Raw genomic sequence first — 25,988 nt, forward strand, 5'->3', positions numbered from 1 at the left:
CAAGCAAAGTGTATGTGTTCGGGCTCTCTCGTTCAGGAAAGATCTGTTTTATGGAAGGAATCAGAAAAGCTTCATGCAGCCTGTAACCTTCAGGGTGGGCCTTGAAAACTGATAGTATTTTAGAGTAATTTTGCTGCCATAGTACAATGTGAAAGGGAAACTGTTTTTCCTTGTAAATTGAAAGAAATTAATTAAATTGGGACTGGGTGCCTTCTTCAGAACCCCCTCCTTCCTACTTGGCCCCCCACATCCCTTCTCTCCCCCTCCCCATCTCTCTCTGCCCCAGGCTCTGCAGAACACTGGGGTTTGAACTCCCGATCTTAACTTCCCTATTGAGAATTCATTTAAAAACAGTTCACTGTTGGAGCCATGTAAAACAAGCCCCCACTGGACTGTTCAGTGTGTGTGTCAACAGACCTACTTAGCCGCCCACTCTCACCCTCTCCTCTGTCTCAGTCGCCCGGTGGAACCATGGCAACCCGCACTTGCACACTGGGGCTGCCAGAGCTGAAGACCCTTTCCTGAGATGACAAGTTTCTTTACCTGAGAAACCGTATCAGCCGATTTTACAAAGACAACAAAAGCCAGAAAAGCAGCTTATGGGGTCAGCTTTGCATTGCCTTTTCATCTCTGAATTAGTTAGCATGGCTTGAAAGGGGGATCATCTTTCATCTTTTTTTTTTTAATGTTTGTTTATTTTGGGGAGAGAAAAAGAGACAGAGCATGAGCGGGGGGAGGGGCAGAGAGAGGGGAGACGCAGAATCCGGAGCAGGCTCCAGTCTCCGAGCTGTCAGCACAGAGCCTGACACAGGGCTCGAACTCACGGACCGCGAGATCATGATCTCAGCTGAAGTCTGATGCTTAACTGACTGAGCCACCCAGGCGCCCCATCTTTCATCTTTTACATCAAATAAGTCTCATGTCAAGAGCTCACTCTTCTATAATGTAAATAGCACCCTGTTTGGCGGGGGGTGGGGGGGGGGTCTCTTTCTGGGTTCATCAGTCTGACTCTCAAACTGAGGTGAGGGGGTGAGGGCAGATGTCAAGAATGCACTCCCGTGTAAAATATCTCTGAGGCAGAATGACCTGAATAATTTGCAGATAGGGAACTAAATGAAATACCTCCCTGTTGTCTTTGCACTCACACGACCTCAGAAAAAAGAAATTACTCTTAGCGTCAACGGGACTTCCAAAAGATTTGACTCTTCCCTTACCTCATAGCTTGTAGCTGGCCCTTGGAATAGAGTTCTCCCCAACATCTGTTCAGTGTTAATAAGATACGGGGCCAGGGAACCAGAGCCGAAGAATCCTAGAGGAGAAGAAACAGGCGAAGAAACTTTAGGAGAGAATATGGCAAATAAATATTTGTACATGTTTCGCAAGAGGGAATCTGTTTCATTAGCGTGCAGAGGAGTTTCTAGTTAACAGAATTGACGCCATTACTGTTAGTCAGCATCCTTCCTAAGGTGTTAACCAAACTACCAAGTCCTTTCTTGGTGGAGAAGGGTGTAGACGTATAAGAAAGAAGAGTAGAGTGTCTTAGCGATCTTTCATTATGAAAAGTAAAATGTGCCTGAGCTGGTAGCTAAAGCCCAAATAAGAGGGCTGTTTTCTAAGTGCATCTGTGTGCAATGGAGCCCTCAGGCAGGAAGTATAGTCAGGGCCGGGGTTTCCATAAATCAAGGCATAGTTTGCATTTAAGGGTTTATGTTTGTCTGTACAGCTCTGTTTTCCTCTCTCTCTCACTGTGGATTCTCATCCACTCTTATGTTCACCTGCTCGATTCTTCATTCTCTAGAGAATGGCTTTCTCCGTGTCTCCAAAGCACGTGCTGGGATATGCTGCTAGCCTAAGAGCTGGTTACCACGTCAGCATCACGCCTCTCATGGCTCCCACTTGCATGTTCCTGACGAGAGACTCTGACTGGCCTAGGTTGGGTGCGTGGCCCTTCAGGTTGACCCCCTCAAAAGGGGGATACTAGACAGGACAGATGAGGGGGGCTTGTAGGGCACTCATGGCAACTTGCCAGATTAGCTCTGTGGGTAGAGCACTGTAGTAATGGCTCTTCTAAACTGAGTGTTGTCTAAACCAGGTCTCTGACAGTTGGCTGCTCCATGGAGAGCTAGTGAGGAAGCACTTGCCTCTTGCAGGCCCTGTCTCACGGGTGCTGGACGTGGGCCCTCTGCTGTGGTACAGAGGGCCCTGGGGACTGTCAGCCCCATCTCCTCTGACTCCCACTGTCCATGGCCTGTTCTCTGGTAGCGTCCTTTACATTCTCGTTACTCAGAGCAGCCAGATGCTGTACTCCTACAATCAGTCTCATCAGTCAGAATGAGAGTGCAGGTTGTTGGCATTCAGAGGGTGTGTTGGGCTGTGCCTGCCTTCTCTCCCTTTGCTCCATCACCACTGCGTCCTCTTGCCACATGCAGGGCAACAAGAGTCTTCCTTGAGAAGTACCAGGGAAATAACTGCACAGAACCAGCCAGTTAATGGGCTAGTTGTGTGCGTCTGTGTGAGCACATGGGATCTGGAACTCGAACAGAATTGGCTTGGTCTGTGTTTATATCTATGCACATACACACACGAATGTGCACCTAATCCAGGACAGATCTAAATCCCACAGAACCAGCCAGGGAATGGGTTAAACCTTGGTTCTGGCTGCAAGGAGAGAATTGGGAAAGGAAGACTTATCTTTTTACCTTCCACGCCTTCCAGTAAATTAGTCAGCCCTCGGCCACGCTGGCAGCAACTGGTCTCTCCTGTCCCTCCAGCTATATTGGCTTCAGGGATAAGCTCATCAAAACCCATACATCAGGAAAGGCCTAGAAATTAATGCCTGTTGAGAAGAGCCAGGTCACAGCTTTGCTCCCACATGAACTCAGCCAAAGTTGGAGCACCGAATTCTAAACTAGCAGTGTGGCACACGGCACCCTGGCACCCCCACTGTCAGACCCCACCCACGTACCCCATCCTCTGTATTTCCCAACAGAGGTTACTCACCATCCCATGGCTCAGTCGGCTGTCGAGCTGACTCAGGTAGCAATGTCGAGCTGACTCAGGTAGCAATTGCAGAAACACTTTCAACAGACTGTCCACTTTGGACCTTCCCTAGAACTGGCAGAGGAGAAGGTAAGATGGAGAGGAGGGAGCATCTTTGAATTATTGGGCCAGTTCTAGTTTGCGTCCCCATTTGCACTTTCATTAGGAAAGACACTAACCTTGTGGGTGGCGGCAAAGAAGCGACTACCGTTTGACCTGTACTAGTGTCACAGCTCACTTGGCTTTGGTTTTCTCGAACCAAGTTGTCGAACAAAGTTGTTAGGAGGATTGAGTGAGGTCCTGCTATAAAGCAGAAGACATGGTGCCTGAGACATGGTAAGCCCCCCAGTAAGACGTCAGCTTGTGTTGTTATTTATCGAGTACCTGTTATGCGCCAAGCCCCGTGGGAGGTATTTTCCGGATAGCCACTCTAATCCTCACATCGGTCACGCAAAGTGGATCTTGTTTGTTCCTTTTGAGGAGATGGAGTCCGGGACATCTCACATGTCCAAGGTGAACCGGTGTGTGAAAGTGCCGGAATCGAACCAGGCTAGCCTGGCAAAGCCGTGCCACCGCTGTGGTTTCCAGAGTAAACAGTGTATGAGCAGACATCCTCTGTGTAAATGGGCCTGGGGCCATGTGCTAAACAACCCGCTGCTCCACGCAGTTCAGGGTAATTCATATCCACTGAGTAAACGGACCATTCTGGGCAAGAGTTCTCTTGTGTCAACTTGCCTGTTCTAGGAATTCTCAGTATATACGTTGGAGCCCAACCAAAAATTCAGTGTGAGGCTGGTATTTCTTGAGATACCCCATGGGGCTTAACTAATACTAAGCTGAAGCGACTGTCTTATGCAGTGGTTTCACCCATGGGGCTCTTCCTTGGCATCTCCCAAGAGAGGACCTTTTAGAATAGCTCTGACACCCCTCAGTCCTGTGTCTCCAGGGGCACAGCCAGCACGCGCCCCCACAGGCTCACTGCCTTGATACCCCTCTCCTCACACACTAGCCTGAATTAGATGTTCTCTCTGTGTTCTCACAACACCTGTGCAAGCATGTTAGTGCGACCTGTCACATTGCCTTTGCGTGTGTCCTCGTGTCTTCGTGCCTGACTGAGAGGATGTGTCTTCGTGCCTGAGAGGAAAACGCTATGACCTACTCATCTCGCAGCCCCCGAATTTATCACACTTTTAGGAACACCAACAATAACCACACATGATCATAGTTGACATTTACTGGGTACTTACTTTTTTTAATGTTTGTTTGTGAGAGAGAGAGAGCGCACAATCAGAGGAGGGGCAGAAAGGGGGGTAGGGAGCAGAGGATCCAAAGCGGGCTCCAGGCTCTGCACTGACAGCAGAGAGCCCAACGCAGGGCTCCAACTTACGAACTGTGAGATCACAAAGTGAGCCGAAGTCGGATGCTCAACTGACTGGACCACCCAGGCGCCCTGCGCCATACCATATGCATTTTCCATGTAGGTACTATTGTGATCCTCCCTTTAAAGGCAAGGAAGCTGAAGCACAAAGAGGTTCATTCACCCCCAAAAGTCTCAGAACTGTAAGTGGTAGATCTGAACATGAATCCAGGCAATTTGCTTCTAGAACCAAGCTTTTCACGGTACTCTCTGACGCCGCCATGTAATAGATGCTTAATTAATTAATATTTACAAATGGATATACATGTGGATGGGATTTCTGTGTTTGGAGAAATGTGATATGGCCTGTGACATACTTAAGTGTCTTCCATAATAAGCATCATGGAGCTCTCTGGTACTTTCTGCGTCTTGTATTCTGCACTTCTCTCTGCCTGCTTGCACAGGTGAGGCACATAGCACCATGCTTGTGAACTTGAGTTTGGCACAAAAGCACTTTCTGCCTCAGCCGTTGACAGAGTCGTCCTGCTCCTGTGGGCATGTGACTTATTTGGAAAGTGGAAATAGTAACGGGAATAATAATTACACAGTAAATTTAGAATAATGGGAATAGTTAGAGGGAATTAAGTCCCCATTCTTGGAACACAGTTCAGGTTCAACAAACATGAGCAGATTTTGTTACTGTTGCTGCTGTCGAGAACATTGTCCTATCAGTGGACAAGAAGTTCTGAGCCAGTGTGAGTGATACTAAGTGATATTGCTGCAGCCTGAAATTTAAGGTCGTCAACCTCATAACAGACATGTTTCGACCTGTGAGTTTCAGAGGACTGCAAAGCAGTCCAGAGCTAACGGAGTCTTCATTCAATACCGACGTCTTAGTCCGGTGGTGCAACCTGTGGGGTTCAGGGAGCCTCAGCAGAGAAGGGAACGAGGGACATCCATGGTCAGCACGGCTTCAGTGGCAGAGTGGACAGCTGTGGAACAAAGGCTGTCAGGAGATAGCTAGCAGCTAACGAGAACTAACTACCGTTTATTATACGGTTGGCAGTGAACTTGGCGCATAGTAGAGATTCATCCATTCATTCAACGATATTGAGCCAGGCACTCTTCTAGGCTCAGGGAGTCAATAATGACCAAAACAGATACCTAGGATATTCAGGCTTTGTATGCCTCATCTCTACCAACAGAGTCATGTTTGATAACACTGTGATATAGAATGCTATCTGTCTCGTTGGATAGTTCCATTAGATGATTTGATTACATGAGGGAGCTGAGTCTCAGAGAGAGGTTAACCATGCTTGAGACCTCATAACTGGAAAGTGGTGAACTTGGGATTTGAATCTAGTTCTTTCTGATGTTGAGGTCCATGCCTTAACCACAGTATGATGTCAAGTAAAGAGTAAATGCTAGAATCCAGTGTGTCTGCCTCTCTCTCTCTCTCTGTGTGTGTGTGTGTGTGTGTGTGTGTGTGTGTGTAGGAGGGGAAGGATACTTAATTCAGAAATATGAATAGCTGTCCTTGCAACACAGAAAAAATTCTGATCATCAATTTGCCGAACTCGAGCGGCTTCTAATCTTGAGCTCAGTCTATCGTTTTACTCTCTTCTGGTCAAAATCAACATGTCCTTGGCTGCCCTCAACAAAGAGAAAAACTTTTACGCTTAGGCTGATAAGCAGACAGAAGCCCTGAAATCCAGCGTTTCATTCCCAAGCATGCTGAGTAACTCCTGGGTGCCCTCCAGAGCCTGGACAAGGCAAGTGGGCACCCTGCCTGTTGAGATGTTGCCCAAACCCATGGAGCTAGTGTTCAAATGTCATTGACTTTGCATAGAAAGAGTGAAATGCTCTGGGTTGTTCAGGGCTGTGGATGGTGGGGCGCAGAGCCAGTGGGCCGCTACTGACCCATTCGTTTGGGCCTTTCACGTGGCCGTTCTCCACGGATTGGGAAAGAAGTGTCAGATGCCGCTGAAAGGGAGAAGTGGGGAGGTCAGTTGGCCATTGCCAGGAGGCACACAAATAGCCCACAAGTAATTCTGTGTTTGGGGTCAGGATCTTGGTGGCTTCATTTTGTTTCCAGGGGATGCCGTTGTTTCTGCCACTTAGCTGTACCCAGGCTGCCAGTTCCAAAGCTGTTCTACTTCCACTCGGATCCTGTCACCGTGACCTCACAGTGCAGGGGCAGTGTAGTCAAGGGGGAAAGACACTGTGCCGAGACATCAGGAGACCCGGGTTTGGGCTCTCTCTCTGTGCCAGCTGGCAGGGAGACCTTGGACAAGTGCCTTCGTTCTTGGGCTTTCCTTTTTGCACTCATAAAGTAGCAGGCAGAACCAGAGGGGGTATTTCCTATGATCCCTTCCGGCTCTAAAATTATGAGTTTGTTAATGCTTATTTGTAGGCTTAAAGTGTCTTTTTTATTCTCCTGCCCTGTATTCAAAAGCACGTTTCCTGCTCCTTAAGCACAGCATTTTTTCCATTGCTTCCATGCCCACTGGGCTGGTCCTTAGTGTTTGATAACTCTTTGTTGAATTAATGGATGACTTTACGAGGAAATACGAATGAGTGAAACCATGGGCACCCGCTGGTGTAGCTTCCGGACCATGGTTGCCGAAGGATCCCGATAACCCATCTGAAGCATTCGAGTGACGCGGGCCCGTTGAAATCAGCTTCTAACTCTCGCTGCTGCTGTTGCATATGCCTTGTTTTTCACAATGATGGACTAGCATGAGTAGGGTTTATGTAACCACTTTTTTTCAATAATGAAGTGTTTTTCCGTGTCACTAATAATATCTTATTTAATTTTTAATGGATGCAACCTAGGCTATTGGAGGGTTTTAAGTAGTTTATTTACCCAATCCCTTAATCTTTCACGTTGAGTTCATTCAAGTTTTTCCATATTACGTACAACGTGACCAAAGATTCCGATTTATTTTCAAAATAAAATGTATTGCTTTTGTTAACAGGGAAAATGTCTCCGATGAGTAATACTGTTCCCGTGACACCACTGGCCATCCCCGCTTAAACTAACATGGTGGTCAGTCTACCGGAAGGTGGTGTGGAAGCTACTGAATGCAGGGTGGCCCTTGCTGTCCGTGTGCAAAGAGACAGTGATTGCTATCAGATATACTGCCACTGAATGAGAAGAAAACAGTTTCCTAAATCCAAAGCAGTGTCCCTAAATCCAAAGCAATTTCCATTTCCCCTCTTGAACAGAATTAGGAGAAAATGTGGGGGTCTGGGTCGTACAGGAAGAGGATCCAGCCCAAGATTGGAGGCCTGGGTTAGAGCTCCCCTCTGTTCTTGGCCTCAGTCAAAGAGCTGAACCCTCTGGGCCTTGGTTTATTTTTCTGTGAATGAGAATATTAGTATTATTGTTAGTCCTGCCTGCCCTTTCATCACTGGTTCAGAAGACAGAAGCAGGGGAGGTTTGAGCATAAAATGAAATCGTAGGTACAAGGCTAATTTGAAGCATTAAAAGTAAATGTTGTACAGAAGTGAGTTACAGAGAACATGGGTCACTGGTTCTTTGTGTACCGTTCATCTCTGGAACTGTGAGCCGAAATGTATTGAGAGTTAACAGCGGTTTTTGAGCAAATCCTTACCGCACACATCACCGCTATTAAGAGGGAGCAAAAGCAGTAATTCAACCCTCTGCTCTCTGCAGGCTTTTTTGTTTCTAATCCTTGCCAGATGTAGACTGGCCGTGAGCCCAGAGGGTGAGTGCTTTCTGATAGAGGTGGTTTTGTTCTTGTCTCCCTTTTAGACAAAGAATTCTTGAAGGAGAAGGAGAAGTTGGAAATGGAGTTAGCAGCAGTGCGGACCGCGAGTGAGGACCACCGGAGACACATCGAGATCCTGGACCAGGCTCTGAGCAACGCCCAGGCCAGGGTCATCAAGCTGGAGGAGGAGGTGAGACGGGGTGAAGACATAACCCTGAGGGCCTCTGCTTCGTTTTCCTAACCAGCACCCCTGCCCGGAGCCAACTCCAAGGCGTTAAGTCAGGGGGAGGGATGTAGGAGGCCTCCCAAATAAAAGTTCATACAAACACAGTTTATACAGCCCAGAACTAGGCAGAGTATGAAAGACAGCCGTGAGAGAGCACACTTTCCGCCTGAAAGCCAGCCTACCGCCCATTGGTGGGCAGGTGTCCAGGGCTGGAAATAAATGGAGGGATTGGAAACCACTGGTGCCTGTGGAGAAAAGAGACTAACCGTTTAAAAAAAAAAAAAAAAAAAAGAGTTTATCTGCTCTGTCTCTGGGCTTTTGATTGCATTAAAAAAAAAAGGGAGGGGGCAAAAGTGTCCCCCCAAAAGTGGAGGTGGCATTCAGCGAACCAGGCTCCAGTTTCCAGAAGTTGGCTCAGCTGGGCAGTGACTTCCGTAGTGCAGGAAATTTTGAGCCCTCTCAAGCATTATGGGTGTAGCGGTCTCTGATTAAATCAACCCTTTAGATTAAGTTTTGTGAGGTAGACTTTGCTTTCCGGCCTACTGTGGAAGAACTTGAACGGCCATTTCTGAGGTTCAGGCTGTGGATGCGGTGGCAGGAAAGGAGAGGCCCGGGCAGGTAGATGGGAGCCTTCTGGACCACCCCTGTGGGCTCCCTGAGGTGGCAAATCCCCGCTATTACAGGGGCTGTTCTGCCCAGAGCCACGTGGAAAATAGAAGCTCATATTCCACACGAAGTACTGACCTGGGTGCTTGGCACACAGAAAACAGTGCTATTGTCAATCCAACTGTGGCTGAAAACGAAAAGCTGCTCCTTCAGAAGACATGTTCTGACGCTGGGTAACCCCGGTGTCCCAGCACCTTCGACTTCAAGGTTCAAGCAGCTGAAGGGGGAGACTGTTAAATCAACAAAGGTCTTGCCCATTAGAAGCCTTTTAAACCCATGAATCCTAATATAGAAACTGCAATTTACAAAAATGTTTATTTTTGAGAGAGAGAGAGAGAGAGAGAGAGAGAGCAAGTATGCATGTGAGAGAGGGTGGGAGGGGGCAGAGAGAGAGGGAGAAAGAATCCCAAGCAGGATCAGTGCCACGGAGCCTGTCTCGAGGCTCAGTCTCATGAACCGTGAGATCCTGATCTGAGCCGACATCAAGAGTTGGATGCTTAACCGACGGAGCCGTCCAGGCGCCTCTGCAGAAACCGCAATTTTAAGACTAGCATGAGGACCCCAAGCAGCAGTCCCAGAGGATTCTCTGTTGCCACTCATTAAGTAGGAAGTACATTTGCTGCAGATAGCGACCTTAATCCCTCAAGGACACAAGGTCTGTTTGGAGAAAGGGAGGCCAGGACTCCTCATTAAGGTTGTCCCTGAAATTTCTTATTCAGGCTCCATCTCCATATATGGAGCCAAAGAGAATTAAAATTTTTTAAATCTTTTCATTTTAATATTTCTAATAAAATACAAGCTAATTGTGAGTTCCTTAAAGACAGGTTTTTTATAATCACCGGTATGGATCTTTTCTTGTTGTTACAGAAGGTCTTTGATTGCATGGAGCTCCTCCAAAATCTTTGTCCCCCTTCCAGCATGACTCCCTGTTCTCATTAAAGTTTCTTTTGAAAGGTCTTCATTCAGTTCAGGTAGCCCAAATTGAGTGCTTACCCTGACTTCTTTGACTCCAGAGCCAGACTATGGTGAATTAGAATCCTGACCCTACGATGTGTCAGTCTGCGACCTTGAGCAAGTCCTGTGACCTCTTCAGTCCTCAGTCTTCTCTCTCATAAATGGAGATAATACAGCAGTTGTGTTCTTACTGCCATCAGGAGGATTCAACGAGATAATTGCATGTAAAGCACATGCTTGGCATGGAGAAGCTCCAAAAATGTTGGCTGATAAAACTGTTCTTTTTTTTTTTTTTATGTTATTTATTTAGTTTGAGGCAGAGAGAGCAGTGGGGGAGGGGCAGAGAGAGAGGGAGAGAGAGAGAATCCCAAGCAGGCTCTACACTGTCAGAGCAGAGCCCCACGTGAGGTTCAGACTCATGAACCATGAGATCACGACCTGAGCCAAAATCAAGAGTCACTCGCTTAACCGACTGAGCTACCCAGGCGCCCCTTAACTGTTATTCTTAATCACACTCAACCTAATATCCTCATTGCTAGACTTAAGGCTGATACAAAGGTGAATGAGACAGATCCGTGCCTTCGAGGAACTTGCTATTGATTAGGAATAGCAATTCTCTGTTTAGCAAACATTTGTTGAGTACTTTGCAGGATGTCAGGTACTGTTGCAGGCATTAGGGACATACTGTGTCCTCTGCCCAACAGGGACCACAATGAACAGATCTCATGGCCCTTCTGTTCGAATGGCTGCACGCGCAGAAAACTGTATACAGTGTAGGATGTGCTGTAAGTAGTGTATGAATGATACTCACAAAATGTTTCCTCAGATCAGTCCTCTTCTGGCACAGGAACCTACAGTTAGTGGGTCCTTCGGTGTCTGTTCCGTTGAAACAAGTCATCAAAAGCACAGTGAAGGAAAAAGTTTGATGGACACTGATGCCAAGAGCAGGTTTAGAGAAGGCTGTAAGGTTGCTGCCCCCTACCCCCCGCCACGAAAGGTCAGAAGCACCTCCATTTTATTTCAGTGGCTTTGGCTGGGATACAGGTATAGCTCAATACGGTGCTGTCTGCTAAGTTGAGAAACCGCCTTTTGCAGCAAACTCTTAAATCACCAGCATGTTCCAGCTTGCCGGTGCAATCGTGGGTTGAACTCAGGATCTGAATCACCTGCAAGGCATCAGCACACCCAGGTGCAGACAGGAAATACCATCTGGTGTCTTCTCACCCACAACCAGATCAAGTCAACACCTCAGCCTGGTTTTTGGCATGAGCCAGTTCCCAGAAAGTTAGAATTGGGCCTGGGATTTATGGACACGGGCCAGACTCCTAATTGGAAGAAAACAAAGTTTTCATGATTCTGAATCTGTGCCTGATGGGACATTTACATAAATCCTTTTTACCTTAGTTTCTGTCTCCTCAGTTTACAGGTAGTCTTTGGGGCTGTTAACTACTCATCTGTAAAGGGCTCTGAAGTCTTTTAGGAGAAAGTTACTCCACAAATATCTGAATAGGAAATTTTATATTTATTCACACACAAATGGGTACACATGCATGTATACATACACCTACAGTTATTATAGAAGATTTGAAAATTGCAGAAAAGAATAAGGAAGATGAAAAGCTACTGTTGTGCCATACACATAAACATGGTGATGCTTTTAAGTAATTTCCAGTCCTTTTTTAATTAAAAGAATTTTTTTAACATGTATTTATTTTTGAGAGACAGAGCAAGACAGGGCACGAGTGGGGGAGGGGCAGAGAGAGGGGGGTACACAGAATCCAAAGCAGGCTCCAGGCTCCGAGCTGTCAGCACAGAGCCCGACGTGGGGCTCGAACTCACAGACCATGAGATCATGACCTGAGCCCAAGTCGGCTGCTTAACCGTCCAGTCTTTTTTTTTAAATTTATTTACTTATTTATTTTGAGAGAGAGAGAGCAAGCATGAGTGGGGGAGGGGCAGAAAGAGAGGGAGAGAGAGAATCCAAAGCAGGCTCCAAGCTGTCAGCACAGAGTCCGACACGGGGTCCCATCCCACAAACCTCCATGAGATCATGACCTGAGCCCAAATCAAGAGTGGGACGCTTACCTGACTGAGCTACCCAGGCGCCCCTTCCAGTCTTTTTTTATGAATAGACAATAGATAGATGGGCAGGCAGAGTTTTGAGCACGTATATAGTTTTTGATTCTGGGTTTTTTACTTAACGTTATAGAACAAGATTTTCCTTGTGGCACTGAAAACTCTTTACTGGCTTCCTTTTCAGTGTCTGCAAATGCTGTGATCGTTAAGCGATTACCAAGGATGGAGCTCAGAGCTATACACGCTACTGAAAGCGGGCGCCCTAGTAGGGTCTTTAATTCCTGGTGGCCTTTGTCTGAATCCTTTCTGCCCCAGCGCACCAGGGGGATGGCGGTAGGGAAGGCACATGCACTTGCAGTTCAGATAGGACCCCGGGTAATCCAACCCCCCACCTCCACCCCAGCTTTGAGTACTGCCGGTCTGAGTTCTCTGCTGCTCTTCACTGTCCCCTGCTCAGCTACGAGAGAAGCAAGCCTATGTGGAGAAGGTTGAGAAGCTCCAGCAGGCCCTGAGCCAGCTGCAGTCTGCGTGTGAGAAGCGAGAGCAGATGGAGCGGAGACTGCGGACCTGGCTGGAGAGAGAGCTGGATGCGCTGAGAACGCAGCAGGTGAGGCTGAGAACCCAGCAGGTGAGGCCGGGGACCCAGCAGGTGAGGCTGAGGACCCAGCAGGTGAGGCCGGGGCCACACATCCACCCAGCACCTGTTCTGCAGCCAGCACCTGCTGTGGTTCAGGCTGTGCACTGTGCCTTGGTGAATGAGAACTCCATCCCCAGCGAGCCAACGTAGCAGCCAGCGGAGGGACCAGGCAGTCCGTGCATTGCAGTGACGAAAGAGAGAAAGTGGTGGCCACCGGGGGCGCAGGGCACAGCGGAATGTGGCTGTAGACAGCCTCACAGAGGGGGACCCTTGAGTTGGACTTGGAAGAGATGAGTTTGTTGGACATTCCGGGGAAAGAACACCAGAGATAGGAGGAGGATTTTGCGTAGGGGAGAGAGGTACGAAACAGCGGGGCGAGTTCCGGACGGCTGGGTACAGCTAGCTGGGGGAGAATGCAGCGAGGTGGCTTGTGAGGGGGCATTTGGTCAGGTTGAGAGATTGTACTTTTTCCCGTAGTCAGCAGAGAACCGGTGACTGGAGTGTGTTTAAGGCAGAGAGGAACATGGTACAAGACTGGAGAAAGAGCCCTCTGGGAGGGTCTGGAGGGGTGAATGTTGAAGTTAAGGGAGCCAGGCTATGGGTGGGACTCTAAGGGGGAGTCAGTAAGAGGGGGAAATTAGTAGGGCGTGATCACCGGTGAGTGTTGAGAGGTAAAAGAGAGGAAGGATTCAGGACTATCACTAGACTATAATATTGGCCATAAGCTCCTAGTTTTGCCTTTCCTTCTTTCTGCCAATAACAGCTGTCCATATGACTTTGCTGTTAATAGCTTAGAGTACAACGCACCAGCCTAGGGCCCGTGTGTGCCTCAGCAAGGGGAAAAGTCATGCCGGAAAGTTCTGCAGCTGGGCCGGGCTCCATTACACGCCGGTCAAAGGCCCCCGGCTCCAGAGAGAGCCTGGGCTTGTGTGTCCTCAGCCAGTGGGCTGAGCCCTCTCTGCAGCTGGTGAAGGGTGTGTTCTAAGTTGGGAACCAGGGAAACACTAGACAGGGCTCCATGGAATTATCTACTGGATAGAGCATAGTGGTTGTGGTTGGAATACTTGAAAACACTTGAAAGCATCTGTTCGGTCCAGCTCAGCTCTTTCCCATGGCAGGCGCACACATTTCCCTCTGGGTGTGTGTACTTGGCCAGGGAAGGAGGTGTTAGTGAGATTGCCCAGAAAATTAAGGAACCCACCCAGCCTCCCGCCATCTTGGCTTAGTTGATGGCTCATAGGAAGGGTGAGTCTGTCTCTGAACTTCACATCCATCTAACCTGAGCCATATTCCCTGGTACTTAAGGTCCACCCTTCAGTTCTTCTCAGTTACTGAGATCTTAACCTCCCCACACTGCGGGCAGGCTTCTCTGGTGCCTGGTACTGTGCTGGCACCCGGTGGATACTTACGAGCTTTTGGCTGACAAAAAGGGCACGTCTCAATACTCAGAGCAAAAAAGAAGTTTCTTTTTCAGTTAATGTGCCACCCACACCCTACAGTTAGATTCCTTATCCTTGGATCTTCTATTTTGAGTGCTGTGAAAGCAGACTCAACTCCATTATCTTTGTTATTATAAGTACTCTCTCTCCACCTTGGGAGGTAAAATAGTACTTAGCATCATTTGAGGCTGAGACGAGGTAAAGGAGAAATGAAGGTAAGAGGAAGGGAAAGGAACATTTTTAAGAATTCACAATTTTATCTTTCTTGCAAAGAGCTCAAAATAATTTTCACGTCTTGCTACCACAGCAGTCCTATGAGATAAAAGAGAGAAGGTGGGGTGTGGGGGGGGGGGGGGATGCTCTTGAAGAGGAAAATTAGGCACAGGGCAGTTAAGAGGCCAGCCCAAGGTCATTAGCTAATTAGGACATTCCTCCCAGGTGAAAACACGAAGGACAAAGGATTGTATGTGTATTGTTCACTGTGGCATCCCCAAGCAGAGGGTACGTGTTCAGTAAGTATTTGTGGACTAGTGAGTGGGCAGCAGAAGCTGGCCCACCTGACCCTCAACCCGTTTTTCTGGCCAGGATATGTACCCATTAGACCGTGCTATCTCTGTGTTCTTGAACATTGAAATTCATGCATTTATTTAGATAACTCTTATTGACCTGAATGAAGGGCCCTGGGAAGAGGTGCCGTGATCTCATGGGAGGTCAGAAGGATGTTGCAGAAATAAGCCAGCTGCAGTGACGTCAACAAGGGATTTAGAAAATGACAAGCAGAGATAGCAGCTTAGCCAGGCTGTGGGATATTGTTCTTAGAGAGTTTCTAACAGCAGGGGAGCCTCTCATCTCGATGGACGGGTTCATTTGTCTCCCTGCTTGAGGCCGGTGCCTGGCCAGAGGGGGGGGTCAGCGGCTTCCTGTACAGGTTGATGAGGACAGTTACGTGCTTTCTGCTCCATTCTTGCCTAACCGTTGGTTACTGGCAAGCAACCACCAGATTCTAGAATATTTGTAATTATAGCTTTAAAAAACTGACTAGAAACATATGGGTTCTAGAAAGCCCCTGGGCCCACTTGCTGTCACCTCTGTGGTAGGATTGGACTCTGGTGACTGCAGCTCGCGTGCGAGCTGTTGCTCTGGGTAATGGGTGTGCCTCAGGGTAAAGTGTTCAGGTACCCCTCACCTTGCAACCAGCCCTGCCATTTACAGTTTGTGATCGCTGGAAAACACGAGGGCAGTGTGCGTCCCAGGATGTAGAATAACTGGGGCGAAATTCTCTCCTGAAGGCAGAACTTCCTCAAAACCCCGCCGTCCTGGAAGTCGTGCTGTTCAGAGGAAATAGTATCCCTGAGTCAAAAGGGGGGGGAAATCTGAAATGTCAGTATCCTCGGCTTGTGACCACCGCTTTACTTCCTATCTTCCAGACACAGATGAAAAGAAAGGGCTGACAAGCTCGACTTGCATTGGAGGTTTCTGGTAGCACTTTACTTTGGCTGGCCCTTTCAGATTCATTAAGTGCTTTCATATGCACTATCTTATTTGATTCTGAGGCCCCTCTGTGGCGCAAGCACTCCTTGCTCTGGGTCCCAGATGGGAAGTGTGGGGGGACGTGTACCTCAGGGCATCTGGCTGCCCCTTCCTTTGCCTTTACATCTTATGTCCCAGCCTCCAGGGGCAACAGACAGGGGGAACCACTTCCTTGGCCCCCAGGGAAAATGCCCTAGCCCAGCAGGCCAAGCCCTAGTTCCTGTTTTCGCTTTTGGGATAAATGAACGGCAGGACGCCGGACAAGCCGCTTGTAGTCGTGCGGAGCTGTGTGGCCAGACAGTCCCCCCGGTGCGACCCTCCTCCTGAGTAGCTGAGGGATAACCGAACAGTTCATTTCACCTCTCAGAGGCCTGGTTCTGTCATCTCTAACACTGGGAGGATGTTGTGTCCCAGGCTCTTCCGTGAGAGTGCAATGAGATGGAGACTTTGGGAGGTGAGGCGGCCTGGCGGTGGGAGCTGTCGAGTCTGGGTTACCCGCGCCTGAGAGGCAGCAGAGAGCGTGAGGGCGGCGTGGGAACGTGCCGCGGGATCGGCGCGAAGCATGCGCGCTGCGCACCGTGTGCACGGTCTGGCCCTTTTCTGGATCCGGGTGTTCTTTCTCCTGCTTCTGCAGAAACATGGGAACGGCCAGCCAGCCAGCGTGCCGGAGTATAATGCCCCAGCCCTCATGGAACTTGTGAGGGAGAAGGAGGAGCGGATCCTGGCCCTGGAGGCCGACATGACAAAGTGGGAACAGAAGTATCTGGAGGAGAGTACCATCCGCCACTTCGCCATGAATGCCGCCGCCACTGCGGCGGCTGAGAGGTGAGGCCGGCCTGCGGTGCGGCCGGGGGACTCGTTCACACACTGCAAGGACATCCATGCAGCGGAGAACTCTGTGGGCCTCCAGCGGGGTGTGGCGAAAGGGTGTTTGAGGCTGTTCTCTAACAGGGGGCGTGTTTCATGGACCCACCGTCGGGCTCTGTGCTGGCAGCTCGGAGCCTGCTTGGGAGTCTCTCTTTCTCCCACTCTTTGTGCCCCTCTCCTGTTCATACGCTCGCTCGCTCTCGAAACAAATAACCGTTTTTAAAAAATTAGCTCAGGATGCTCTATAATTCCCGAAGGAGTTCTGTTGAACCGTCAGCTTGTCTGTATGAGCAGGGGCTCACCTGTGCATGTGGGAGCCCGGACCTGAGTGGCCGTGCATCCCACCACCAGCCAGGGCCCCCACTGCCTCCCCACCCCTCCCCCGCCAGTTTTTTGTGGGCCCGTAGATGCTCTGGGCGTTTAATTCAGAGTCATTTGGGATTTTTCCACGTTTAGGGTCAACATATATGGAAGAGATCCTCAAATCGCAAAGGAGCACCCATAGAACTGGACTTTTATACAGGCTGTTGTTATACCATCTGGGAGGGTGGGATCTGAACCAGGTGAGGAGTAAAGACTCGGGATGCAACCCGATCATCTGGTCAGTCCCACATTTGGGGGGATGTGCTGTTTCTTAAACGAGGAACAGAAGGCCTGTCGGGGTGGAGGGCATATGGGGGTGCTCTGTAAGGTCTCATAACTCATGTAGAGAAGACCCCTCCCCAGCACCCCAGATGTTACCTCCAGGGACTTGGAGAGAGAGCAGTGCCACCCACAAGGACACAGGTGCCTTCACTGGGTGCCACACACTGGTACCTGGGGAGACCTGCAGACCCGTGTGGAAAATGACTACCGGGGATCATTTTCTAGGGCTCACGTGTTACCTACGTATGTCTGTGCCATGAGGGAAAAGAGCCCACCTAAGCCCCTCTGAGTGAGACTTGGGAGCGGGAATAGACCAGCGCGAGGCACGTCGTGTGACGGAGCCCGAGTCGCGGCCCGAGACCTGGAGGAATCTGCAGCCTCCAGTTCAGTCCTCGTGCCCATGGGTGAGAACCGCAAAGCCTTGATTTTTACATAGTTGAGAGGCGTTTATGTTCAGCCTTTCGTCTTCTGAGGCAATGCTGAGTCACCTCTGTATCTGGAGGAAGAACACAGACCGTCGTTAAGCGACAGGGGGATTTGGCCTTCTCTGCCAGATTTGGGCTAATTCACAGCTGTCAGTGATTGCCCTGGGAGTCGTTCACGCCGTGTCGTTTTGACGGAGAGCACGCTGCACGCTGGGTAGGCAGGACACCCACATTCAAGGCTTCTGCCTCGACTGCTGCCCGTAGGTGTGATTCTGCCTAAGCCTTTCCAAGAGTCCTTACTTCATTCAAAACTCACCCGATCCCCGAAAGGGAAATTATAATTCTTGGCTACTTTCGAGCAGAGAGCCACAGCACATTCCGCTGGCCGAGGACACCAAAGCCCCACAGCAGGGCACGCATGCTACCTTGTGGGTCCATGTTGTCTCCACTCCTGCTGTTTTATGAGGTTAGATGTATGTGTGTGTGGGATCCTGGGCCCTGAGAGGACAAGTGTAACTGGGATGTCAAACCAGAAGCGCCCTGTGGTGGGTACCAGAGGGGGACCGTTGGGGGGGGGGGGGGTGTCAGACCAGAGTCCACCTTCAGCCACTCGCCTGTGCTAGGCCCTGCCTTACTCATCATCGTCCGGGCAAGAGAAATTGGTCTGTTGCCCTCAAAGAACGGGAGTCCCGTGGGGTTTACCAGCCCCACCGCTGTCTTCTGCCCTGTTTGGAGTCGCAGATGGTCAGGTGAATCAAAGCTCCTTCCACCATCCCTCCATTCCCCCCTTCTTTGCTGCCAGAGGTGTGTATTTACTGAGTATCTACTAATTCTGTGGAAATTACCTTCCCTTTCCCCACCACTCCCTCCCACGGCCTTGGGGAAAGTCAGTTCAGAGGAGGTCAGGTAGTCACTCCAGTCTTGATGTTCTTTTCAAGGAAAACCTTTGTAATTTTGCACTGCTTTCCTCTTGATAGAAAGGGACAAAAGGAAAATGAATTTTTGAGGAAGGCCAAAATTCTGAGCTCTCGTCTTGATGCTGAATGGCTGCCTGTGAACCGGTAAAAATGACCAGCCGCTGGTTTTGTAACTTGCCAGCCTCTGATGGGTGCTTCACATTTATAAAGCAGTGAATTTTTAAAAATTTATTGTTGTATACCAAGTGATTTTGCCATCTTGGTGCATTTTGGCACCAACGATCAGAATTTTGAGAGGTTGGGCCTTTTTATGGTTTTGAAGCTTTTTACAGATTTCAATGCAACGAAATATTTTTTCGAGAGCCTTGTAGTGTGTTTACACTTTCTAACTTGTTTTGATCTAATTGTTCTTGCTGTCCTTACTTGACAGTATAAACACAAATGTTTTAATTTGTCTCTGGCTCTGTATGAATTTGCCCAAAGCCACTCGTTTGGAAATGTTTCCTCGCCACCAATTTCTGTGTTGATGACTTTTGTGCACTCCAGGGTGAATCCATAACCTGCAGAATTGGCCTCAAAATTCTGCCCATGTGACGACACAGCAGAAACCCCCGCCCATCAACCCCTGGTGCTCCAGAGCCCTTCTTCCCAAGTGCTCTTTTGCCTGTCTGTTTGTTTAAAGCTTTTGCTTATTTTCTGTGTTAGATGGCCCTGTGGTTGTTTTCAGCCACATTTCGCACAAATGCCACACGCTGTCATGTTTATGTTCATTGGTTTATGTTCTCTTCATGCCTTTTTGCTGGGGCCTTCTTCACAAAGACGCGGAAGCTTTGGTGGTGTCGAGTGGTAGCTAAGGGCATGGAGGGAACCATCGGGATTTGAATCCGGCTCCACCTTCGCTGAGTGTTCTCACAAAGTCACCTAACCTATTTGTTCACCTGTAAAAGGACACAGTCATGCCAACTGCACAGGTTGCTATAAGGACCATGTGAGAGGCCGTGTGCAGCGTGCCTTACCCCGTCCCTGGCAGAAAGGAAATGCTCATCCGTTGATAGCTGTCATCACAGAGCTGAAAGAAGGCGTTCTCGTTGCTGTTCTTGAGTGTTCTAGAAAAGAGCTGTTCAGATTTTAAATATGACTGTGGCATTGGAACATGAAGCTAAAGAGATGTGAAATCTTCGGCTAGATCCTTTCTTATCAATGTAACATTCACTGATCAGAGACATTACTACACCTTTCGGTCTGAGATATACTTAGATGACTTTCAGGTGGCTCAGTTATCTTTTTCTTAAATGTTCATTTATTTTAAGAAAGAGTGCAAGTGGGAGAGGGGCAGAGAGAGAGGGAGACAGAGGATCCGAAGCGGGCCCTGTGCTGACAGCAGAGAGCCTGATGTGGGGCTCGAACTCACAAACCGTGAGATCATGACCTGAGCTGAAGTTGGGCGCTCAATTGACAGAGCCACCTAGGTGCCCCATCAGTTATCTCTTTACTGATCATGGTTAATTAGGAGTAATAAATTACCAAAACCAGTGACAGGAAGAGTGATCTTTGACCAGTTGTTTTCAGACAGATGCCTGCTTCCAGCATTTTCATTCACCTTATCTGTCCCTCCCCTTGCTCACCTTTTTTTTTTTTTTTAAATGTTTATTTGTTTTTGAGAGAGAGAGACACACAGAGTGTGAGTGGGGGAGGGGGAGGGTCAGAGAGAGAGAGGGAGACACAGAATCCGAAGCAGGCTCCAGGCTCGGAGCTTGTCAGCACAGAGCCTGACACGGGGCTCGAACTCACCGACTGCGAGATCATGACCTGAGCCAAAGTCAGCCACTGAACCGACTGAGCCACCCAGGTGCCCCGCCCTCGCTCACCTTCTTAATTGGACTTTCTGAGGACAGGCGTGTGCCACCTTCATCCTCTGCCCTGCTCCCCAGCATGGCTGTCACACTGAACGGACCTGAATCCTAGGCAGAGGCTCAGAAAACTAGAAGTGAGCTAGCCTGCAAGCGTGAAGGAAGATTCCAGCTGAGCCTCACCATCCGGGAGGACCAGCGTCTGTTTCATGTCTTTGCTGAGTCTCCTTCTTACTGTAAAATACGGAAATCACTGCTGGGTGGGGGAGAAATGGAAATAAAACTTTGCCTGTGATTGAGAATGGATAATGGATAAGTATGGAAGAGAATAAACGGAGATACACCAGTACAGTAACAACAGCACCCGATGTCTGGGGTCCACAGCATGCCATATAGCTTAATGCACAATGCCGTTAGTAGAAGGGGCAGGGAGTTTTGATTTGTGGACTTGATTTCGTTTTCCCTGGACACTGTCTTCATCTGTCGGGTTTAGGGGGAGCATTGGCCAGGGTTTAGGAGAGGACTTAAATGAAGGAGTTTGTGGAGAGAGACCTTCGTGTGGTGCCCTCGGGCGCCTCCCCGGGGGCACCTGCCTCACTCTCTGTGTGTGTCCTGTGTTCCCAGGGACACCACGATCATCAACCACTCGAGGAACGGCAGCTACGGCGAGAGCTCGCTGGAGGTGCACATCTGGCAGGAGGAGGAGGACGTGGCACAGGCCACCAGGAGGTGTCAGGACATGGAGTACACGTAAGGGACAGCCCTGTGCCTGGCCGTGCCACCGGGCTCCCCTGTGGCCACTCTCCTCAAGGTCCCCACCGGGCCCACCGGCCCCTCCCTGTTCTGAACAGCTGACAGGCCCAGTCACGAGCCGAGTCACGAAGAGACATCAAGCATTTTCTGACTCTCAGTTCTGGCCATGAGGGGAGAAAATAGCCTTTTCCCAGAAAACCTGTCCATCTTTTCTTTTCGTTCCTCAGAAAATGGGGAAATTGACTTTAGTGGAACGCCCACCCTGGGTAAGGCTTCAGGGTTTCCGAGTTTCCGTGCTGCCCCTCCCGCCCCTGCCACCGGGACCCAAGACCCTCTGACTTGGTCCCTGAGCACACCTTGGCCTTGGGGGGGGTGGGGGTGGAAGGGGTCCCTGCTGGGAGGCCACAGCCATTCTGCCTGTCTGTCCTCGGATCCCAGGAGGGCGCAGAGTCCCCTGAGAGGCCAGAGAAGGTGCACCCTCTGATCTACCACGAAAGGTCCACATCTTCCACCATTTGCAGATTGTAAGTGCCGAAGACTCACCACGCACTTAGCTCTTCGTCCCTGGGTTACAGTTCGAGTCCCTGGGGCAGCCTGAGAGAAATGTTTCAAATTCTTCCAGCCAAATAGCTTTCGATTATGACTGTTTGGTTTTGTTTTGTTGTACAGTATTAAAAATCTCCACGCCAAAATCATAGAGAAGGACGCCATGATTAAGGTCCTTCAGCAGCGATCCCGTAAAGATGCCGGGAAGACGGACTCCTCCAGCCTGCGGCCTGCCCGCTCCGTGCCGTCCATTGCTGCGGCCACCGGGATACACTCCCGCCAGACTTCCCTCACCAGCGGCCAGTTGGCCGAGGAGAAGAAGGAGGAGAAGACCTGGAAGGGGAGCATAGGTGAGCCCCGTGCCTCCTTCGGGCCAGGGTCGGAAAAGCAGGAGCTGCAGAAATGTGGCGAGGGTACCGCATCCGGAGGAAAGGGTCCTGACCCTTTTGTGGCACGCTGCCTCTGCCCCTCATGGGACACAGAAATGTCAGCGAGTATCTCTGAGTCTGTTTATTCGTGTGTGAACTGGGGAGGATAACCACTCCTACTTGCTTGGAGAAATTAAATGAGCTATGTGGAAACAAAGCTGTCCTCCAGGGGTAGCATTTAGCCATGGGTTGATTCACGTCCTGATTGTCATCATTATCGCTGAAAGTTGAAGTGACCCCTTACAACACAACACGTTCCAATGGGAAAAGCCCGGGGCCGTCGGGCCTTGAGGTTGGCTCCACCTCTGCTCCTGCGTCTGGGAAACCAAGGCCATGTCTGCCCTGCTTTGTGCCGTGCGGCTGAGGTGAGGGCCGGATGGGAGGAGAAGGGGGAGACGGTGCTGTGGAACGGTGCTCTCGAGCGTACGGGGTGGTAGTTTTCGTGGTGCTGTGGTTGCACGGGCACAATTTCGGGGCGAGTTCTCCAGATGTGGTCTTAGCCACAGCAGGGTTCCTAGGGTGAGGGCAGGCCTGCTGACTGAGGTAGCTGAGGCTGGAGAGGAAGCAGCAGCACCCCCAGACACCCGTCCTCCTCGCTCCTCCCCGGCGCTCCGGCAGCTCCCAGGGTCTGGCCCTTTGGTGCCTTTCCCTGGGTCCCGGTGTGTTTTGTTTATCTGTGGAGCTGAGAGCCACTTTCCCTCAGCATGGAACCTCAGAGGAGCCTGGCTGCTTTGTGCCAAGGGGAGAGCTTCCAGGGTGGGCCTGACAGAGTCGGGGGATCAAAGGTGCCCAGTCAGAGTCTCTGTTTGAAGTCTTTCCACAAGGCAGTTCAGCGGCCCCTGCCCTCCAAGGAAATGAACTTCAGAGAGTATGTGTGGACAGCAGCTAGGATCACCAAAGACCCTCCCGAGGACACGTAGCTCCCTACCCCAGTTACAGAGCCTGGGGGCAGTGCTCGGTCAGGTCTGGTGAAGGAGTCTGAGGTGGGCTCGGCCGTGATGGAGCCCTTGCTGGCACAGGCCGTTGGTGGCATCCAGCCAGGCAGGCGTTTCCCTGGTGTCTGTGCCTGTGGCCGCTGGCATTTGGCAAGCCTAAACCGGGCCCAGGAGCCTGAGGACCCGGCCCGCAGGACGAGTTGCTGTGTTCTCCGCACGGGTATTCTTCCTCATTGTTGTGATTGGGGGGTCACATCACAGGAAAACAGAAGGGGCCTCTCGGAAGGGCTGGGCAGGGGCACGCATTCACAGTTCCCAAAATGTTTCTGCCGTCTCTTGCCCCATGGGCTCTGGAAGCAGGTGGAGGTGACGGCGTCTACCTTCCTGCAGGCTCGGGGCTCCCCAGCGGGATGACTGGTGAGCCACTCGGTTCCACCAGAACGTCCCCCATCGGACTGTGGAGGTTCGACAGGCAGGGTGATGAGCGGGGAGGAATGCACGTTGGACTTGAAGTCAGGTCCAGCTGCACTTGAGTCCCGTTTCTGCTACTTCTTAGCCATGGAGGTGTTAATTTCTCTGAGCTCCCGTGTCCTTTTCTGTAAAACAGAAGAAAACAGCAGGACCTGTGTCAGAGGAGCGCTGTAAGATAAAAAGCGAGCTGATGGCGTGTGAAGCACCTAGCCGAAGATGCTTGTCCCTCAGAATGCAGTCCAGGGACCAGCAGCGGCCGCTGGTCCCGTCTCTGAGGGGCTCCTCCGGGAAGCAGAATCCAGGCCCCGCCCACTGAACCAAATCTTCATCTTAACAATGTATCCAAGTATTTGCCGTGCACGTTGCATTTGGAGAAGCACCACTGTGGGCAAACTGAATTGCCCTGCGTTGTGTTATGAGGGGCACCTTGACATAGCCCTGGCGAACAGATCCTTGAGTGTGCTCACCGCCTTTTCTATAGGCTAGTGTTGTGGAGTGCCGGCACATTCCTGAATGTGTGCTGTATTTCACCGTTGAGGAACACAAAGGTTTTCTCTTGGCCGGCACGTCCCCTTTCCACCCCAGCCTGCTGTTGTGACAGAGAGGAGGAAGAGGGCTACGTGGCCCTGTCCAGGGGCGCCTGGGTGGCTCAGTCAGTTAAGTGTCCGACTTCGGCTCAGGTCATGATCTCACGGTTCGTGGGTTCGAGCCCCGTGTCGGGTTCTGTGCTGACAGCGCAGAGCCAGGAGCTCACTCTGGATTCTGTGTCTCCCTCTCTCTCTGCGCCTCCCCTGCTTGTGTTCTGTCTCTCTCTCTCAAAAATAAATAAAAAATAAACTTTAAGTGGTTCTGTCCAGAAGCCTAGCTGGCTTCCCGCTTCCTGGGGGCCGTGGCTGTCCCCTCACTGCAAGGGATCGCCTCTGGGGAGTAATGTGCACAAGTGTTGCCCTGACTGGGAAGCATGTTTGTTTTTGAACCTGGGCCTGCCGGGGGCCACCAAGAGTGGGGCGGTGTTGTGGACCGCTCAACAGAGTGCGGGTCACTGGGACCATGTGTCAGATCAAAGGAGCCTTCAGTGTTTCCTCAGCACACACCTGCTGCTCAAGGCGAGCCCTCCTGGGCCTGTTATAGCTTCGTTCTAGAAAGCCTTCCAGGAATGCCCCTGTCCCTCAAAACTGGCTATTAGGCAACTCTTTTTCTTCTTTATTTAAAAAATTTTAATTTTCTTTTTTTTTTATTTTAAGATTATGTTGGGCATAATTTTATCCTGCTGTTCATCATATTACATCATAAACAGTTTACTTAACAACTTCTCTCCTCCCCAAAAAAACCTGTATAGTTTTAGAGAAGGGAGTAGTTTTTTTAATCTTTTTATTTTTTTAATTTTCTCAGCACTTGTCATTTGATCAAGCACATAAGAAGTGCTTATAAATGCATTTGGTAAATGAGTGAGTGAATGAAGGAAGCAGTCCTCAGTCAAGAAGGAAATCATGTCCAAGACTTGGGGGGTTTTTTTTGTTTGTTTTTGTTTAAAGAATGGGATTGAGGGGCGCTTGGGTGGCTCAGTAGGTTAAGTGGCCGACTTTGGCTCAGGTCATGATCTCGTGGCTCGTGGGTTCGAGCCCCGTGTCGAACTCTGTGCTGACAGCTCAGAGCCTGGAGCCTGCTCTGGATTCTGTGTTTCCCTCTCTCTCTGCCCCTGTTCTGCTTGTGCTCTCTCTCTCAAAAATAAATAAACAACAACAACAACAAAAAAACGAAAAGAAAAGAAAAGAATGGCATTGAAAAAGCTGTGTTTGCACCCTCAGGGTTGCTGCTGGGGAAGGACCACCCTGAGCACACTTCAACGGCCTCCACCGCAGCGCTGTCCCCCGTAGCCTCCACCGCCTCGGCCAGCAGCGCCCACGCTAAGACAGGCAGCAAGGACAGCAGCACCCAGACGGACAAGAGTGCCGAACTCTTCTGGCCCAGCATGGCCTCTCTGCCCAACCGTGGCAGGCTGAGCGTCACCCCTTCCAACAGCCCGGTCCTGAAACACCCGGTGGCCAAAGGACCTGCAGAGAAACCAGGTAGGAAGTTCTTAGCTCCGCTTATCCTTAGACAAGCCCACAACTCTGTCCTGAGAGGGAGCCAGCCTTTGGTTGGGAGCTAGGGAAGGAGCAGGGCTCTCATCGGCTCTCGCTCTCTGGGGTTTGTGAATGATTATGCTTACCCTCATGCACTTTATTCTTACAGGAATGAAATGTGTGTAGATGCTTTTAATTTATTACCATTTACATGAGTGCACAACTTGAATGTACCCTTTTAACACACGCTTGTGATCAGTCCTTTCCCAGAGGGGTGAAAATGGACCCACTGCGGGGTGTGAGGGAATTAGTTCCCCAAAGCCTGTTTGGGAGCTAGCCAGGCACCCGGTACATAGATGTTGCCTTCGAGAGGTTTACTCTTCAGGGATTCAAGGTTGGGGTACTCTCCTGACTGAAGGAGAAGGTA

The 25,988-nt window shown here is 50.1% G+C and overlaps 1 protein-coding gene across 11 annotated transcripts in view; it reads left to right on the top strand.

Annotated features, from left to right (window-relative positions):
- The window catches only part of AMOTL1 (angiomotin like 1), a 153,860-nt gene that overhangs the window by 126,762 nt on the left and 1,110 nt on the right, over positions 1–25,988 (top strand). For all 11 annotated transcript variants that reach the window (XM_019450127.2, XM_019450129.2, XM_019450130.2 and 8 more), the window contains 6 exons: positions 8,175–8,320; positions 12,510–12,659; positions 16,293–16,483; positions 20,987–21,112; positions 21,785–22,011; positions 25,304–25,564. In XM_019450127.2, the coding sequence (XP_019305672.2) occupies positions 8,175–8,320; positions 12,510–12,659; positions 16,293–16,483; positions 20,987–21,112; positions 21,785–22,011; positions 25,304–25,564 (1,101 nt within the window). The remainder of the gene's footprint in view (positions 1–8,174; positions 8,321–12,509; positions 12,660–16,292; positions 16,484–20,986; positions 21,113–21,784; positions 22,012–25,303; positions 25,565–25,988) is intronic.

This window comes from Panthera pardus, unplaced genomic scaffold (genome assembly GCF_024362965.1).
Source record: "Panthera pardus isolate Hobbes unplaced genomic scaffold, ASM2436296v1 HiC_scaffold_12, whole genome shotgun sequence".
NCBI classification, from domain to species: domain Eukaryota; kingdom Metazoa; phylum Chordata; class Mammalia; order Carnivora; family Felidae; genus Panthera; species Panthera pardus.